The 16,155-nt window shown below is 40.5% G+C and overlaps 2 protein-coding genes across 12 annotated transcripts in view; one reads left to right on the top strand and one right to left on the bottom strand.

Annotated features, from left to right (window-relative positions):
- Zscan20 (zinc finger and SCAN domain containing 20) overlaps nucleotides 1-12,533 on the top strand; it is a 40,118-nt gene extending 27,585 nt beyond the window's left edge. For 7 of the 8 annotated variants that reach the window (XR_012449988.1, XR_012449987.1, XR_012449984.1 and 4 more), the window contains 4 exons: nucleotides 410-645; nucleotides 10,144-10,169; nucleotides 10,387-10,432; nucleotides 12,399-12,533. The gene's annotated coding sequence lies outside the window, so the exon portion shown is untranslated. The remainder of the gene's footprint in view (nucleotides 1-409; nucleotides 646-10,143; nucleotides 10,170-10,386; nucleotides 10,433-12,398) is intronic. The other variant, XR_012449985.1, reaches the window with a different exon arrangement.
- A 1,550-nt stretch (nucleotides 12,534-14,083) lies between these two features.
- The window catches only part of Csmd2 (CUB and Sushi multiple domains 2), a 546,763-nt gene continuing 544,691 nt past the window's right edge, over nucleotides 14,084-16,155 (bottom strand). For 3 of the 4 annotated variants that reach the window (XM_074080638.1, XM_074080635.1, XM_074080636.1), the window contains 3 exons: nucleotides 15,895-16,033; nucleotides 15,483-15,698; nucleotides 14,084-14,912 (listed from right to left, as the gene is read on the bottom strand). In XM_074080638.1, coding sequence (XP_073936739.1) covers nucleotides 15,539-15,698; nucleotides 15,895-16,033 — 299 coding nt within the window. In that variant the 3' untranslated portion in view covers nucleotides 14,084-14,912; nucleotides 15,483-15,538. The remainder of the gene's footprint in view (nucleotides 14,913-15,482; nucleotides 15,699-15,894; nucleotides 16,034-16,155) is intronic. The other variant, XM_074080637.1, reaches the window with a different exon arrangement.

Raw genomic sequence — 16,155 nt, 5'->3', positions numbered from 1 at the left:
ACTTCACTGTAGGCTCCTTTGAAAGGCCTGCTCTTTGATGCCAATGCTGCTCACCTGTATTATCTGGTATCCTCTTCCTGTCCATGTCAGCTGCTACCTTCTGAACATTCTCCTGTACTCACCCGAGATTCTCTTCTCTTGCTGGCAGTTCTCTGCATCCCAAACTCTTGCCATCACCCTGGATGACTGATATATCCACAGGAGGCCATGTGGAGCACTATCTTTGATGTCACAGTTGCCTCCACCACTCTAGCCCAGCCCACCACTTCTGATGTCATCAGTTCAACTAATCTAGACACTAGTCTCTCTCCTGAGCTCCAGATCTGCTTAACTTATTACCTGGAATCTCCTCTGGGGCTCAGCACATCTGTGCCAATTTCCTTGTTAAACCTGCTTTCCTGTCATTTAGACCTGCAGGAGTCATCCTTGAACCTCTCTCCACCCTTGCCTGTACATCCAATCAATCATCATTCCTCGTGGAATAAGTCTCCCAAAGGGATCTTGACTCCATCCATTGCTACAGACTTCATTCTGGCTGCCATCACCCCTACCTGGCTGACTGAAGTTGCCTCACCAATATTCCTGCTGCTACTCTGGCTTCTCTTCAACCCAAGCTCCCAAAGTAGCACGCTATTTCCCTACAAGGTAAGTCAAGTCACTTCACTCCACTTCCCACTACAGATGCATGATTTTGCACTTGCATTCTGTCATACACTGCCCCGCCTCCGCCTTTATCACACTTCAATCACTTCAGTTTCCTTTCAGTTCCTTCAATGTTCTGAGCCCTTCCCAAACTTTACACATGTAATTACTGCTACCTGGAATGCTCATCCCTGTATTCATCACTGGCTAATGCCAACTCACCTTTTAGGTTTCAATAGAAGTCCCAGAAATACTATCCCAAACTCCTACCCCAACCCATGTCATCTCCCCACCCATTGCTTTTCCTCATACACTCATCAGTCAGTGATTCCATGTTTACTTCTTAGTATCCAAGAGCATTGCCTTTTTGTTTAGGAAACTTGCTCCTCTCATGAAGCCCAGGTGTGTCTGAACTTCTCGTACTTCCAGTTCCAACGTAGCCATGCTTTTTCCAAAGGTAGTCCCATTTCCCTTGACTCTTTCTCCATCCAGGCACACAATAAACTAATCAGCAATGACATTCCCATGATGCCTGGATTGATTCAGGAATGGATAACCCATTTGTGCCAATGAGAAGGCACGGCTAGAAAATATTTCTTCCTTTTACCACCCGGGGAAAAGTAGAGTGAAAGCCACACATGCAGCACAGCTGAGGGAATCCCAGAAAAATGGAGCTGGAGATACCAGCTAAGCCAATTCCAAAGCCCACCCAACTACTGGACTTTGTGAACCAATGCATTTTCTTGGTAAGTTAGTAAAAAGTTGGGTTTCCTCTTCTTTGCAGGTGAGAGAAATGCACCTAAGAACCTTTGGCCTCATTCCCTCTGTTCCTCTAGCCATCACTTCCTTCCCGATTTCATTCCTTTCTCTCCAGCTTAGGAACCATAAATCAGAATTTCAACCATTCCAATCAGTGTCCTTGTATTTCTCTTGTTCTTGTGCTCTCTCTGGCAGAGTTTTGAACTCAGGGCCTTGAGCTTGCTAGGCAGGTGCTTTACCACTTGGGCCACACTCCTAGCCCTTTTTTCTTTAGTTATTTTTCAAATAGGGTCTATACCTCAGTCATCCTAGAACACAATTCTCTTATTTACGCTTCCCTCATAGCTGGGATGACAGGTGCATGCTAACATGTTCGGCTTTTATTGGTTGAGATAGGGTCTTTTCAACTTTTTTTTTTAACCTGAACTGGCCTCACACTGTGAACCTCCAGATCTCCACCTCCCAAGTAGCTTGGGTTACAGGTGTAGCCACCTCTTTTTGCTTATATTTATGCTATTGACTTTGGGCTGAGAGAAAAACATAATCAGAAAGATTGTTACCATAATACATTCATGGTCAATTGGGCCCTAAACAATGTCCAACAATCATCATCTGAGGTTGTTCATGGCAACAATATGAAGACATTTTATAATTGAAATGTCCAATAAAGGGGATTGTGATACAAATTACAGTACTAGCAGTTAATGGAAAACCAAGCATCCATTTAAAATGGGGAAAATATACATGACTGCATGTAAGAATTCCATGATAAATTGTTAGCTGAGGGGTAATATTACTAAAGTGTGTGTGTAGACACCAAACATTTTCAAAGGATCTAAAGCAACCATGTTGCCATGGTTATCTCAGAGTTAGAGAAGTTTTGTGTGTTTTTTAAATATAGTGATCAAAATTAATTTATCACAAATTTGAAGTTATTTACATTCCTATGAAATAAAAGCAAGGGCCAGAGATGATCTGTAGTTCTTATTAGAATTCTAAACTTCACGTACTCTCCTTCTGTTCTTAGAATATTTTCCAGCAGAAAGGCAGCCACAAGGTATTGTGTCAGATTTTATTAGAAATATTATTTACAAGTTTTACATATTATTAGGTTTGTTTATTTTTTCATTTGGTTTTCAATTTAGGGGGTTTCTTTATTGTTTCATAGTTACGGGTTTGAGGAAGATCGTATCCCCTCACCCAGAGTAATTCATGTAAGATCAGGATTACATATTCTTTTGCGAAATTCTCCTGTAAAATAATGTAGGCCTGAAGAGATACATGAAAAAATGTTTAGCATTGCTAATCATCAGGGAAATGCAAATTAAAACCACAATAATGGCTGAACATGATGGTGTCTGTAAGTCCCAGCTACTCAGAAGGCAGAGGTAGGAAGATCCCAGTCTGTGACTGGCCCCTGCAAAAGCGTGAGACCCTATCTGAAAAACAAACTAAAAGCAAAAGGACCAGGGCATAGCTCAAGTGGGAGAGCACTTGCCTAGCAAGAGTGAGTCCTTGAGATCAATCCCCAGTACTGCCAAAAGCAACAAAACAAAACAAAACAAACCTCACAATGAACTCTTATCATCTCACACCTGTTAGGATGGCTTTTATCAAACAGATGAAAGATAAGTGTTGGTGAGGATGTGGGGAAAGAGGAACCATTCACACTTTGGTGGGTAAATGAGTACAGACATGGAAAATAGTATGGAGGATTCTTGAAAAGTTAAAAATAGAAGTACTATTTGATTTAAAAATCTCATCAAGGAAATAAAATCAGTATGTCAAAAAGACATTTGCATTAACCTGTTTATTGCAGCTTTATTCCAAATAGCAGAGAATAATCTGGGTCTATCAACAGATTACCGGACAAATACAATGTGGTATATATACACACTAGAATGCTATTCAGCCTTAAAAATAAGGAACTTCAGTCATTTGTGGATGAATCTGAAGGACATTATGATAAGTGAAACAAGGCACTGCATGACCTCACTTACATGTGGAATCTAAAAACATTAAACCTATAGAGGGCTGGACAATGGGGATTATTGAGGGAGACACTGCTCAAAGGATGCAAAATTTAAACTGGGGAGCAAGTTCAAAAGATCTACTCAATAATAATGAATTGTATGCTTGAAAATGGCTAAGAGAGTATTTTGTGTTGTCGCCACATGTAAGCATGTGAGGTAATGCACATGCTAATTTGCTTGATTTAGCCATTCCACAATGTATACGTATTTCAAAGCATTGTTGTATACCATAAACACATATATGCAATTGTTATTTGTCAATTAAAAACAAAAAAGAATTTGCCAGATAAAACAATCTTAAAACACATGTCCAAATAAATAACTTCAAATATATATCTAAAACATAGTATAGGTCTGACCTTTTCATTCAAGTTTTAATTTTAATTTAGTTTAATTTAAAGAGGTTCTAACTAAAGAAGTTTAATCCGGGGAGATGGTAATGATATGTAATACCCAGTCTACAGTCTTTGAGCGTTTCCTCGCTTCCTGTTATAGTAAGATGTGCTGGGCTGTATTATGCTTCTCTTGCCCTCCATGTGGAATCAACCATTTCTCCAAGGATCCTTATTTCCTCTTAGTGTATGGTGTTCAGTGTGCTCATTCCACTGGAGTCCTTCCTTCCAGACTTTTTCCATTGGCAGAACTAGAAAATATGTATCTATTTTAAGCTAAACAAATTTATGTTAATATTTCAAATTCAAATTTAAAATTATATGATTTTTATTAACTATTGTATATTTTTATCCCTTTTGCAGGTAACATCTTGATGCTAATTAACATTAACATATGATTTACTTTTTCATATTGTATACATAAAATGATTTTAAAATTGCAACCTTAACATTACTATTAATGATTAAGTGATGTCTAAGATTTCTTGACAGTGCGTCTTGGCTTTACAATATATGTCATTAAGTCAGAGTTTGTGTTCAAAAGTGACTTAAAATAATGATCGGTTTGGTATATTTGTATTCAACTTAAGTATTTAAAAAACTTTTTAATTTTTAAATATTCCAATGTATAAATTTACATTTAAATATTCAAATGTATAAATTTACTTGGTATAAAAGTTAAAACTTCTACAAAGAGATATGCTCAGGTTTGCTCTCACTCCAATCCTTCCATCCTATTCCCACCCACCTCTGTATATAGGGAATGGTGATTAATACGTCCTCCATTTTTGGCAAGAAAAGCAAATAGGCACATAAGTTATAATTTTCCCTCCCTTATTTTTGTAAGAAACACTTTATATTATGATAAACTAAACATACATGAAAGTAGAGGGTATAATGAATACAGATTCAAGAATAGTCATGGCCGCTCCTGTTTTATGTATATTGTCACAGTCCTTCCAAAAGTTATTAGAAGCAAATCCCAAGCATCATATCATTTCATCCATAAACATTTCAATATAAAGATCCCAAAGATAATCACATCCCTAATAATATACATATATCCACAATTCCCTCAATACACGTGAAAGTTAAAATTATTAATGTAATAAAATATTCAACTAGTGTTCACATCTCATAGATTGCTTCAAAACTTTTACGATTTGTTTGTTTGAATTTGGATTCAGATAAGGTTGTGCAGTGCAAATGGATTTAAGATTTGGCCATTTTTGCTGAGGAGTTTTCAGGGGAGTCTGTGTTGTCAGTCATATCCCTACTGTTCCATCAAACTTGTTTCTGCCATCTGTATTTCCTATAAATTGAGATCTGTAAGTTTGATTAGGTTCAGATCTGATTTTGGGGGTGAAGAATACTTCACAGGTGGTGGTGTACACTTCCATCAGAAGACATATAATGTCTGGCCACATTTCTTTTAGTGATATTAGCAGCCATTGATGATCATTGCAAGGATTTTTTTTCCAGTACTGGGTTTTGGATGCAGAACCTTACACTTGCAAGGCAGGAGCTCTACCAATTGAGTCACTCCTCCAGCCCTTTTTGCATTGGTTATTTTTGAGATAGGTCTTGTGTTTATGCCCTGGCTGATCTGGACTATAGTCTTCCTATTTATGCTTCCCACGTAGCTGGGATGACAGACACACACCATCATGCCCAGTTATTGATTGAGATGGGGTCTCACTAATGTTTTGCCCAAGTTGGCCTTAAACCTTAATCTTCCTGATCCCCACCTCCCAAGTAGTTAGGATTACAAGTATGAGCCACCAGCCCCGCCTGCCAGGATTTATTGGAGTTTTAAAACAGTGATATTTGAATTCTGTTCCTCATTTACTAGCTGGAACATTTCTATTAAGAGAAACTTACTTCCTTTTCTTAACATATGGTTACCCTGAAATACATTTCATAAAGAAAAGACTTGCTTCTCCCCTTTTTATTTACTGGTTACCAAAATTATGAGCGATTTCCGTATCAGTTTTCCTAAGTGATCAATGAGTTTTTTAAGTGTTATGACATCATCAATTCAATGTATTCACCATGTTTCCATCCACGGTCTTTATTATTATTATTTATGCCCAAATTGCCCCATCATTTGTCCAGTGGGAGCCTCTTGAAGCTGATTCTTGAGTTCCTTTGATAAGACTCAAGTAGTCTTGGGTAACTTTCCTGGTTCCTCCCTGCCCTTTTTTTTTTTGGTGCGGCTGGAGTTTGAATTCAGGGCTTGGTTCTTGCAAAGCAGGCTCTCTACCGCTTGAGCCACTCCTCCAGTCCATTTCACCCTGGTTATTTTGGAGATTGGGTCTCATGAACTGTTTGCCTGTGCTGGCTTCAAACTGTGATCCTCCTGCTCTCAGCCTTCCAGGTGGCTGTGACTGTAGGTGTGTGTCATCGGCACCTGGCTAACTTTCCTGCTTTTTAGGATGACATTGTCTAGGCTTTTCCTGCCCAGGACCTGGAATCAGTTGTTTCTCCAAAGAGAAAACCCTGGTTGTTTTTATTGGAAAATAGTATTTGGAAGTCACCATCTGGGTATTATTTATTAAGGGTGTTATTTGCAATCGAATTGCTTATTGTTTCTAGGTCTTTTCAGTGCACACACACATATGTATATTTTAAAGATAAAATACATCATAAGATCATAATGATAGTCCAAATTAAAATTCATGTCTAAGGTTTTACTCCCTTGAGAAAAAAACTCATTTCCCAATGATACCAACAAAATAATTAATTTGCTTTTCCTCATGCCTTACAGTTTCAAAATAAAATACCTACACCATCACCACCAATCACCATCACCTCCAATATGACTTCTGAAACAGTTTAATAATTTTTTACAGCTTTTTTTTGCCCTTACTTCTATGCTGCTGGGGAGAAAGAGTTAAATCACTGTATTTTAAAATTCATTCAAAATAGTTCTTTTATGGTTGTTTTGCAGCTCCACAAGAAGGCGTATGTGTTTCATTTTTCTTTCAATTTGTGAATTTGTTTACCTTCTTCCTTATATAAAGAGTACCAGGGTCTCAGGGCATGCTTGAGTGGTAGAATACCTGCCCAGCAAACTTTGTAAGGATGGTCGCTTCTCACTTGGTGCACAGTTATTACATTTGTTGTATCTTCCTCGTGAATTGCCTCTGTTAGTCCTCTGGAGTCTTTTTAACACAGAGGGCCTGAATTCCATCCTACCTGGTGTCAGGATGGCCATCCCTGTATTTTTGTTTGCACACACCTGCTGTTCCTTTGCTTTTAGCTATTTCAAATCACTTGGCTTCAGATATGCCTCTGTTGCAGCACAGAGTTGAGTTCTACTGTGTGAGCTCATCTGAACATCTTTTTAATTGGTGAATCAAACCTAATTACATTTAATGATATAATGGCTGTTTGTCCTCAGATCCGTCATAAAATTTATTTTGTATTTACTTTGTGCATTTGTCACATTTATTAGTTTTTTTACAACATGAATTTTGGGTATTTAAAATGTATACTAGTATTTAGGAAAACATTTTTATTATAGTGATTACATTTATATCAGTATATTTATGTGATATCTTTACTTTTTTTCTACTTAGGTTCTTACTGTTTTATTAGCTTTAGATTGGTGGCTCTCAATAAAGGTAGGGGACTGTGTGTGTGTGTGAAAGAGAGAGACAAAGAGAGAGAGAGAGAGAGAGAGAGAGAGAGAGAGAGAGAGAGAGAGAGATATTTTTCCCCAGAGGATATTTGGTAATTTGTAGAAACATTTTTTTGGGGGGAGGCAGTACTGAAGTTTGAACTCAGGGCATTAAGATTGCTAGGCAGGCACTCTACCACTTGAGCCACACCCCCAACTCTTTGCTTTAGTTATTTTTCAGGTAGAGTTTTGAGCCACTTGGCCAGCCACCCCCCCCCCTTTTTTGGAGGGAGATGGTATTTTTTCAAGGTGGGGTCATGCAAATATTAATTCAGGCTGCCTTTGAACTGCCATCCTCCTGATCTCTGCCTCCCGAGTAGCTAGGATTACAGGTGTGAGCCACTGGTGCCTGGCAGTTCTCACTTTTTTTTTTTTTAAGTTTAGTAAAGTATTTAAGTTTAGTAGGTATTTATTGAACATCTTAATGAGCTCCTTTGTGTAAAGAAGATGGAAGTATGTTACATATACATATATGAAGACAGCATAATGAAATCCACCAAATACTGTTTGAAAAAGGGGGAGAGAAGGGGGAGAGAAATATAATGGAGGAGGTGAACTCGTTTGAGGTATATTGTACACATGAACAGAATGATCACAATGAAACCCCTCAAATTATTTACTAATGTATGATAATTCAAAAATAAAATCAAATTTAAAAATAAATAAACACATTCCTTTTTGTGAGGGAAAAAAACCCTAAGAATGACTTTGTTTACACAAAACAGGAGTAATTAATTGGTGGTGCAAACTCTATGAGCTATAATTAGACACTTTGACTGTTGTCTACCAGAATAATTCTGGACAAGATTGGACTTTGGTTTATTCACATAACAAATGCTTGGTGGGGTCTCACATTTTTTGCCTGGGGCCTGATCTCAGACTACCATCCTTCTATCTGTGTAGGATAGGTCTCCTGTGTAGCTTGGATAACAGACATGTATCCCCTTGCCTTGCTGATTGATTACGATGGGGTCTCACTAACTTTTTTTTTTTGACCAGGGCTGGCCTCTAACTGTGTTCTCCTTATCCCTAGTAGTTGGGATTACAGAAGTGGGCCACTGCGCCCTGCACTGGAAACATTTTTGATTGTCACATATGGAAGAGGGTGAATCTAGGGAGTAGAGGCTAGGGATACTGCTAAATACCCTAAATGCACAGGACAACCAAATCTTACAAGAACAAATTATCTGACCCCAAACATCAATTGTGCTGAGTTTGAGAAACCTCTAGATAGCTTTTGGCTCCTAGTTATCTATGTTGCAATTGATGGTAATTTTCATTGTACTTTCCCCTTTCTCTCTGCCTTTCATTAAAAATTATGTTGTTTTCACTCTGTTGGAACATATGACATTTGACTGTTTTTCCATCTTTATCTCCATTTTCATTTCAGATTTCAACATGTTCAATTCTTGTTGAAATTCCCCAGTGATTCCAAGGTTGGATGAAACATGTCCTCTCATTAGTAGATTCTTTGGGAAGGGCTCCTTGTAGCAGGAAAGTGGTGCAGGGGCAGAAAAGAAACAGACTGTGTTCTGACAACGAGATGGGAGAGGGGATGGCAAAGCAGAGTAATAAAACTTAAAGAATTGAAAAATGAAGGTCACATAGCACCGGGGAAATGAAATAGCCAGTGAAGTCACATGCAGCCATATGTGGGTTGAGCTTTGCTTTTTGCTTCTGTAACCTGCTTGCAGGGGTGTATAAGGTGAGACCCTTTTGTTCTTGGGACTCAGCCTTTGGACAGGAGTCCGCTGGGTCTGTGCTGGCACAATAAATGTTGCTTCCTGCTAAACTGCCTCAGAGACAGTTCATAATTTCCTGCAACACCTGAAGGAAATAGTCCTGAGTTTCTGAATATTTAATACTATGACTTATTTTCTTGATGCTTAAAAATCACTGCACATAAACCTTGGCTCATCCAGTCTTATTTTGCTCTTTGTGTTGCAATTAAGAAATCTGATAACCTGATTTTTCCCCTCTGCAAATGACTTATTTTTTAAACCCAGAGGCTCAGAGAATGCCTGCCTTCCTTCCTTCCTTCCTCCCCTCCTTCCTTCTTTCCTTCCTTCCTTCCTTCCTCCCTTCCTCCCCTCCTCCCCTCCTTCCCTCCTTCCCTCCTTCCTTCCCTTTCTCCCTCCCTTCCTTTTTGTAGGGTGAAACCCAGGACCTTGTGCATGCTAGGCAGGTGCTCTACCACTGAGCTCCACCCCAAGACTGAATGTTTTCTTTTTCTTTAAAACCTTAGAGTTTACATGGATGGTCTCACAACAGGACTGACCTTTCAATGTGTAGGTCAACTTTTTCTTTTAGTTCTAGGAAGTTCTCTTAGGGTATAACTTTAATATTAATTCTACTTCATTTATTCAGGTTTCCCTCTTCTAGGGCTCCTACTGCATGTAAATTGGCTTACTTTGCCTACCATATCTTTCTTTCTCTTTTTTTTTTTTTTTTGGTGGGACTAGGGTTTGAACTCAGGGCTTTTGAGCTTGCTAGAGTGCCTGCTCTACTGCTTGAGCCATATCTCCAGCCTCACGTAATTTTTGTCATCCTCATGTAATTTTTGTTTTCTTAGATGTTTTAATTTTCTATGTGATTTTTTATATTTTCTTTTCTGTATCTATTGTCCTTGGGACAGGTTGCAGTTTGGTTTGGATTTCTAAGGTATGCTTGTTCTTCTTTTTTTTTAAATATATGTCCATTTATAGTCTTAAGTTTTGAATTTCTGAGATGTGTTGAACTTTAATATTTGCAATCAACTGTTTAATTATATTTAGTTAAAGCTTGACGAGATACATTTAAAAAAGTATTCCTCTAATTTATTTTTAGTGGGTATTTTAATGTTATGTTTCATTATTCATCTTCTATCTTACTTTTATAGAGACTCTGAAGATACTTGGCTGTCCTCTTCTGTCCATGATGAAAAAGTGAGTAGGATTTTCCTAGATTGGCAATGGTGGGCGATTCTGTTAGAGTGAGGGATGGAGTGGCTTTGGTTGCTTATTTGATTTCTCAGCTCCAGGGCACTCTCTTCTCTTGATCTAGCGATTTATGGAAGGTGTAGCTTGTCTCCAGGCATTGTGGTGTGGGTTCATCCCCTTTCTTTGCCCTTCATCTTAGGAAAATTTGCCCATGTTGGTTTTGGGGGGGTGCTCAGAAATTGTTTCGATAATGTGTTTGTGTGCTAAGGTGAACATAAGTCTTGAATTTAGACTTAATCAAAGAGAGGCTTGTGTTTTACAACAGTCTAGTTTGTGACTCTGATCCCTGACAGTCTACCTGAGGTTCCATGGGACAGTTGTTTCCCTATTGTCAGGAAATAATTACCATTTATGTCCCTGAAAAAATGCAGAGTGAAGGGGAATTAAAGTCAGGAAGCTGAAGGTAGCTTGGGTGCATTTTTCACATAAAGTGATGACTCCTAATGAAGCCATTTAACTTCCCACCAGTCTTTCTGGCCTTCCTCATTGTTCCTTTAAAGACTGTCTTGCCTGGAAGATTCTCCCTGAGTTGGTTTTTCTCTGCTATAGATGGGGATCTTAGATTCTGACCTCCAAAGTACAGACCAAATCCCATCCCTGAAGACGAGCAGTTTCTTTGTCCCCAGGTTCCTGCCTGATCTGACTTGGGCTCCACTATTAAAGTTTTAAGACTTTTATTTTGGTAAAATACATCCAACATGATATTTGTCATCTTAACTTTTTTAAGTGTATAGTTCAGTAGCATTTCGTACATTTGCACCACACTGCAACCAATCTCTAGAATTTTTTCATGTTCTAAAACCGAAACTTTGCAGTCATCAAACAGTAACTTGAGTTTGCTCCCTCCCTGCTGCCCCTGGAGACCACCAATCTTCATCTATTGTCTCTCTGACTTTGACTATTCTAGGTATCTCTTGTAATTGGTCATACAGTCAGTCTTTTGTCTTTTTGTAACTGGTTTATTTTACTTAAATATCCTCAAGGTTCATTTGTGTTACACGACTAATAATACTCCACTGTATGTGTGTACCACATTTTGTTTCTCCATTCATCTGTTGATGGACATTCGGGTTGTTTCCACCTTTTGGCTATTGTAAAAATTTCTACTGTGAGTGATCTTTACAAATGTATCTTTGTACCTTATTTTCAATTCTTTTAGATATATACCCAGAAGTAGAATTGTTGGATCATATGGTAATTCTATTTTTAATCTTGAAAGGAACCACCAGACTGTTTCCCATGGTGGCTGCACCATTTTACACTCCTGCCAATGGGGCACAAGGGTTTCACTTTCTCCAATCCTTGCCAACACTTTTTCATAATAGCCATCCTGACGGGTGCGAGGTCATATTTCATTGTGGCTTTGATTTGTGTTTCTCTAATAATTACTGCTTTTTCTTCTTGGCCATTTATACATTTTCTTTGGAGAAATGACTGTTCAAATCTTTTGCAGGTGCTCTTTATTCTAGACATTTTATATCTTTGTATATTCTGGATATTAATCCTTGATCAAATATATGATTTGTAAATATTTTCTCCTTTTTTATAGTCTGCCTCACCTTGTTGACTATGTGCTTTGGTGCACACACTTCATATTTTGATGTAGCTCAATTTATCTACCTTTCTTTTGTTGCCTGTACTTTTGGTGTCATATCCAGGAGCTCATTGCCAAGTCATGTCATGAAGCTTTTCCCCCTCTGTTTTCTTGTAAGAGTTAATTTATAGATTTAGGTCTTCTGTTTAGGTCTTGATCCATTTTGAGTTAAACTGTGTTATTTGGTGTATTCACTGTCATTTTGCTGGGAGTTCAACATGTAGCAGAGTTAACATGATGCAGTTAAGAAAGGGACTTTGACATTTTTGTCTCATGGATTTTATCCTGAAACATGTCTTTCCTCCTCTTCCCCAACAGACACCTTTCCCGTAGCCACGAAAGAGGTCATAAAAATGTAAGAAAACCAATGCAAAAATTTATATTTTATTTGAATTCAAAAAATTTAAAATTGCTTTCAAATTCAGGAAAGTACCATAATGCAGAACCCCAGAGGGAAAGCCTCATATACAGAGACAGATAAATTAAATGTATATACTGCAGACAAGCCAAGGTGTGTAGATTACATATTTACAGCACTTGATGTTTTCTGAAAACCATATTTATACATTTTGTTACATTTACAAAAAAGGCTTTCACTACCATGTACCTACAATAATGAAAAAAATTTACACCCTTTTTTCTTTCCTTTTTGGTACTGTACAAACTTTGTATAATAAAAATATATCTCTGTACAAAAGATTTTTTTGTTTTTTACCTTTTTTTCTTTTCTTTTTTTTTCTTTTTTTATGATGGTGGGTATATGGTATGAATGGCAGGTGAAGGGCCTAACCTTTCCTGTTCCTTCTGAGCCTCTGAAGGTGGAGAGAAAATACCAGAGGTGGGGTGGGTGATGCACAGCAAAGGGCTGGGTGCCCACCAGCCTGTCCTCCTCGGGCATGTCATCTTGTGGCACTTTGTGAGGAAACACAGGAAAGAGAGTGGAGGCTAGGCTAGAGGAAGAGCCCACTGGATGTCGGAGTATCAGAGGGGAAGGAGCAGCAGGACTTCTGCCTTTGTTTCCAGGGATGGAAGGGGATGAGTGTGAGTGTGTGTGTCTGGACTGGTCCTCCTCTACCTGGCCCAGGGATGCTGCATCCTAGAAGGGGTGTGGACAGAAGTGAGCTCCTGACATTGCCTGCCTCCATTGCATCTGCTAGAAATGAACACTATTCATTTACTGTAGCCCATCTTAATTTCAACCAGTCAGGTCTTATAATTGTTCCAATTCAGGATTGGCTTAAGAATCAGAAGGCCCCGCCCCTCTGCTCTCATGCAGTTCTACTTGATATTTCAGTATGCCACGTGAACAGCCAAGGCTAACATGGAGTGTAAGCCCATGGCCACTTTCCCTAGGACACAGAAAGTGGCTCTAAGGGCCATATTTGATTCTCAAACTCATGAGTTTTCTAACAGTATTCATATGGAATTCATTAGTGACCCAAACACAGTGAAACTGTCAACATAAACCAAAGCTACATGTGAGGGTCTGGAGAGTGTGTGACTTTCGTGTGCTCGGTTCTTGTGATCTGGGAGCAGCCATGTCCATTGGGCAGGGGTTTCTGGGAGCCCAGGGGCAGCACCAATTCCAGGAGGCTGGGGGTACTGGGTCCCTGACCTGATGCTGTCCAGGCAGAGTGAGTAGAGCCCAGATTAGACACAGGTATCCCTGTGTGGCTTGCTAGAACTGGCCACAGGACTTCTGTAAAGATTCCCCTACATCCTTGCTTTTGGTGCCCCTTCCAGACAGGTGCTCTACCATTTGAGTCACATTCCCAGCCCTGGTGTCCCTTCTAGACCTGGTTTTCTGTTAGTGGGTGTAGTGGACTTGGGGACCAAAGAGATCCAGGTTTGCATCCTTGCTCTACTCTTACTTTGTGGCTCACATATCTTTACCTTCCTGGGCCTCTGTTTCCTCATCTATAAGAGAGGAATAAAAAATCCTGCTTTGGTGGTATTTTACATACTAGAAATAATACAAATAAAGTGTCAGGCACAGAGAAGAAACCTAGGAAGTGGAGGCCATCATTTTTCAGGTGCAAGGGCTTGCTCCCTTTTCCTGTCCAGCACCTCCTTGTCTGGGCCCCAGATATATTTTCTCTTCTCCTCCTTTTGGGCAGTTGACCATGGTGTGACCCTAGGCTCCTGGGCCAGATTCCTGCCCTGTCCTCCTGGGAACACTTTTCCAATGCTATTAGACCCAAATGACTTTTTAATTCAATAGGTTTAGAACTCAGTATAATTATGCCCCCAAAATAAAGAAATTGATTACCAAACTATTTCCAAAGATGATCTTTCTGACCTTGGGATGACCCTTGCTGTCATGCAGATGGACTGCCTATCTGCACAGGGTTGGTTTCTGCACACTGACCCCACAGGATGCATCCTACAAATGCACTCATGGCTGGTTTGAGAGCTGATTGTGTTCCTCTTCATCTCTTTTCTGTTTTTGTGGGAGCAGAGGCTGGGGCATCTTACACACACACACACACACACACACACACACACTTTTTTAAGCCTCTGGGGTCTCTTCCATAGGACAAGATGAAGGAGGGGTTTGTGTGCTCACACACACACACACACACACACACACACACACGCACACACACACGTTGCTTTGCTATTTTAAATTCATAAACTTCTTCCTCTATCTGCAGCCCCTCTTCCTTTACTGCCCCCTGCCAGGGCTTAGTGGGAGGCCTCTCCAGGTTGGTGGGCACAGATGGTGGCAGAGCGAGGGCCCGAGTCCAGCAGTGGCAGACACAGGCAGAAAGACAGACGAAGATGGGTACTGGGCACTGTGCTCAGGGGAGCTCCTTCCTGCCCTCTTGGGAGCTGGGAACAAACAACAGCAGAGTTGGGAAAAAAGCAGGACGGGTTGGGGTGGAAACAGAAGGAGGCAGGAGAAAAGAGGTAGATCCAAGAAGGAAGAAAGGGAAAAGAATGAAAGAACATTAGTTGGGTCCATCTTTGTCTTTAAATTTTAATCTTCCCAAACTGGGGTGAGGCATAGGTAAGGAATACACATAGCAGAACATATATTTTTATATCTGTAGTCTTGTTCCCTTGCAGGGCTGACTTCCTAGTTGGAGAATGGATTCTGACCTGCTCCTTCTTAGCTATGGGATCTTGGTCAAGTTGGTTGATTTTTATGTGCTTGTCCTTAGTTTTCTTATCTGCAGTGAGGACCCATCTCACAGGTGAGAGGGGATTCAGTGGGATCTGTGAGGTGCCTGCTCAGTGCCTGACACACCGTGATGCTCAATATCAGCCCTTAGCTTCGTGCCTGTGCTGTGGGGATGTCTTTGTGTGCCCGAGCCACCTGTGCACACGTGTATACCTGTTGAAGTTCTGGTAGGCCTGTTTGCCTCCCACTGCCCTCTTTCTCCCCAGCCCCCATCTCACCAGCTGCTGGAGGCGGGGCTCTCGGTGGCAGCGGCAGTGGCAGCCAGGTCTGGGGGCTATACTGCAGTACACACTGTGCTGACTGTGAACTCTGCCTCGCTGGCCATGATGTCTGTGGGCTGGATGTTGCGGTCGTACATGGGGTTCTCAAATGTGGCACGAACATTTGTGTTCTCGTGGCCTGCATAACCATTGAATGGAACTTTGGGTCTTCTCCTGGGAATAAGAAAGTGTGACCTTGACATACAAAGAGAGACTCAGGGGTCCAAAGGAGAAGTGGAGAGGAGAGGGGCCTTTTTCTTCTTTTTTACCCTCTCCTGAGCCAAGAGGGTCCCGGGTGGGTTGGAGTGGGGATGGGGGTGCATACCAGTCTTCTCGCCTTCCCCAGCTCTGTGCCTGGCCTTCACTGTACCTGTGCTTGTAGAGATAGAGCACAAAGCCTGCAATGATGAGGGCAATGAAAGGCACCAGGATTGCGGCTGCCACGGAGCTGCTGTTGGAAGCAAAGTGGCGGCCGATGGACTCAGGGTCTGACTCCAACAGTCTGAGGTCTGCAAAATCCAAAAGCATGACATTCAGGTCACAGAGACCTGAGGTGAGGGTCCCAGTTGGCCATTCTGTCACACCACACAATATTGGGAAGTGTCACCTGGTCCAGCTCAGCTGGCAGAAA

This window comes from Castor canadensis, chromosome 7 (assembly GCF_047511655.1).
Source record: "Castor canadensis chromosome 7, mCasCan1.hap1v2, whole genome shotgun sequence".
NCBI classification, from domain to species: Eukaryota; Metazoa; Chordata; class Mammalia; order Rodentia; family Castoridae; genus Castor; species Castor canadensis.
This window is presented reverse-complemented; position numbering and strand designations above follow the sequence as displayed.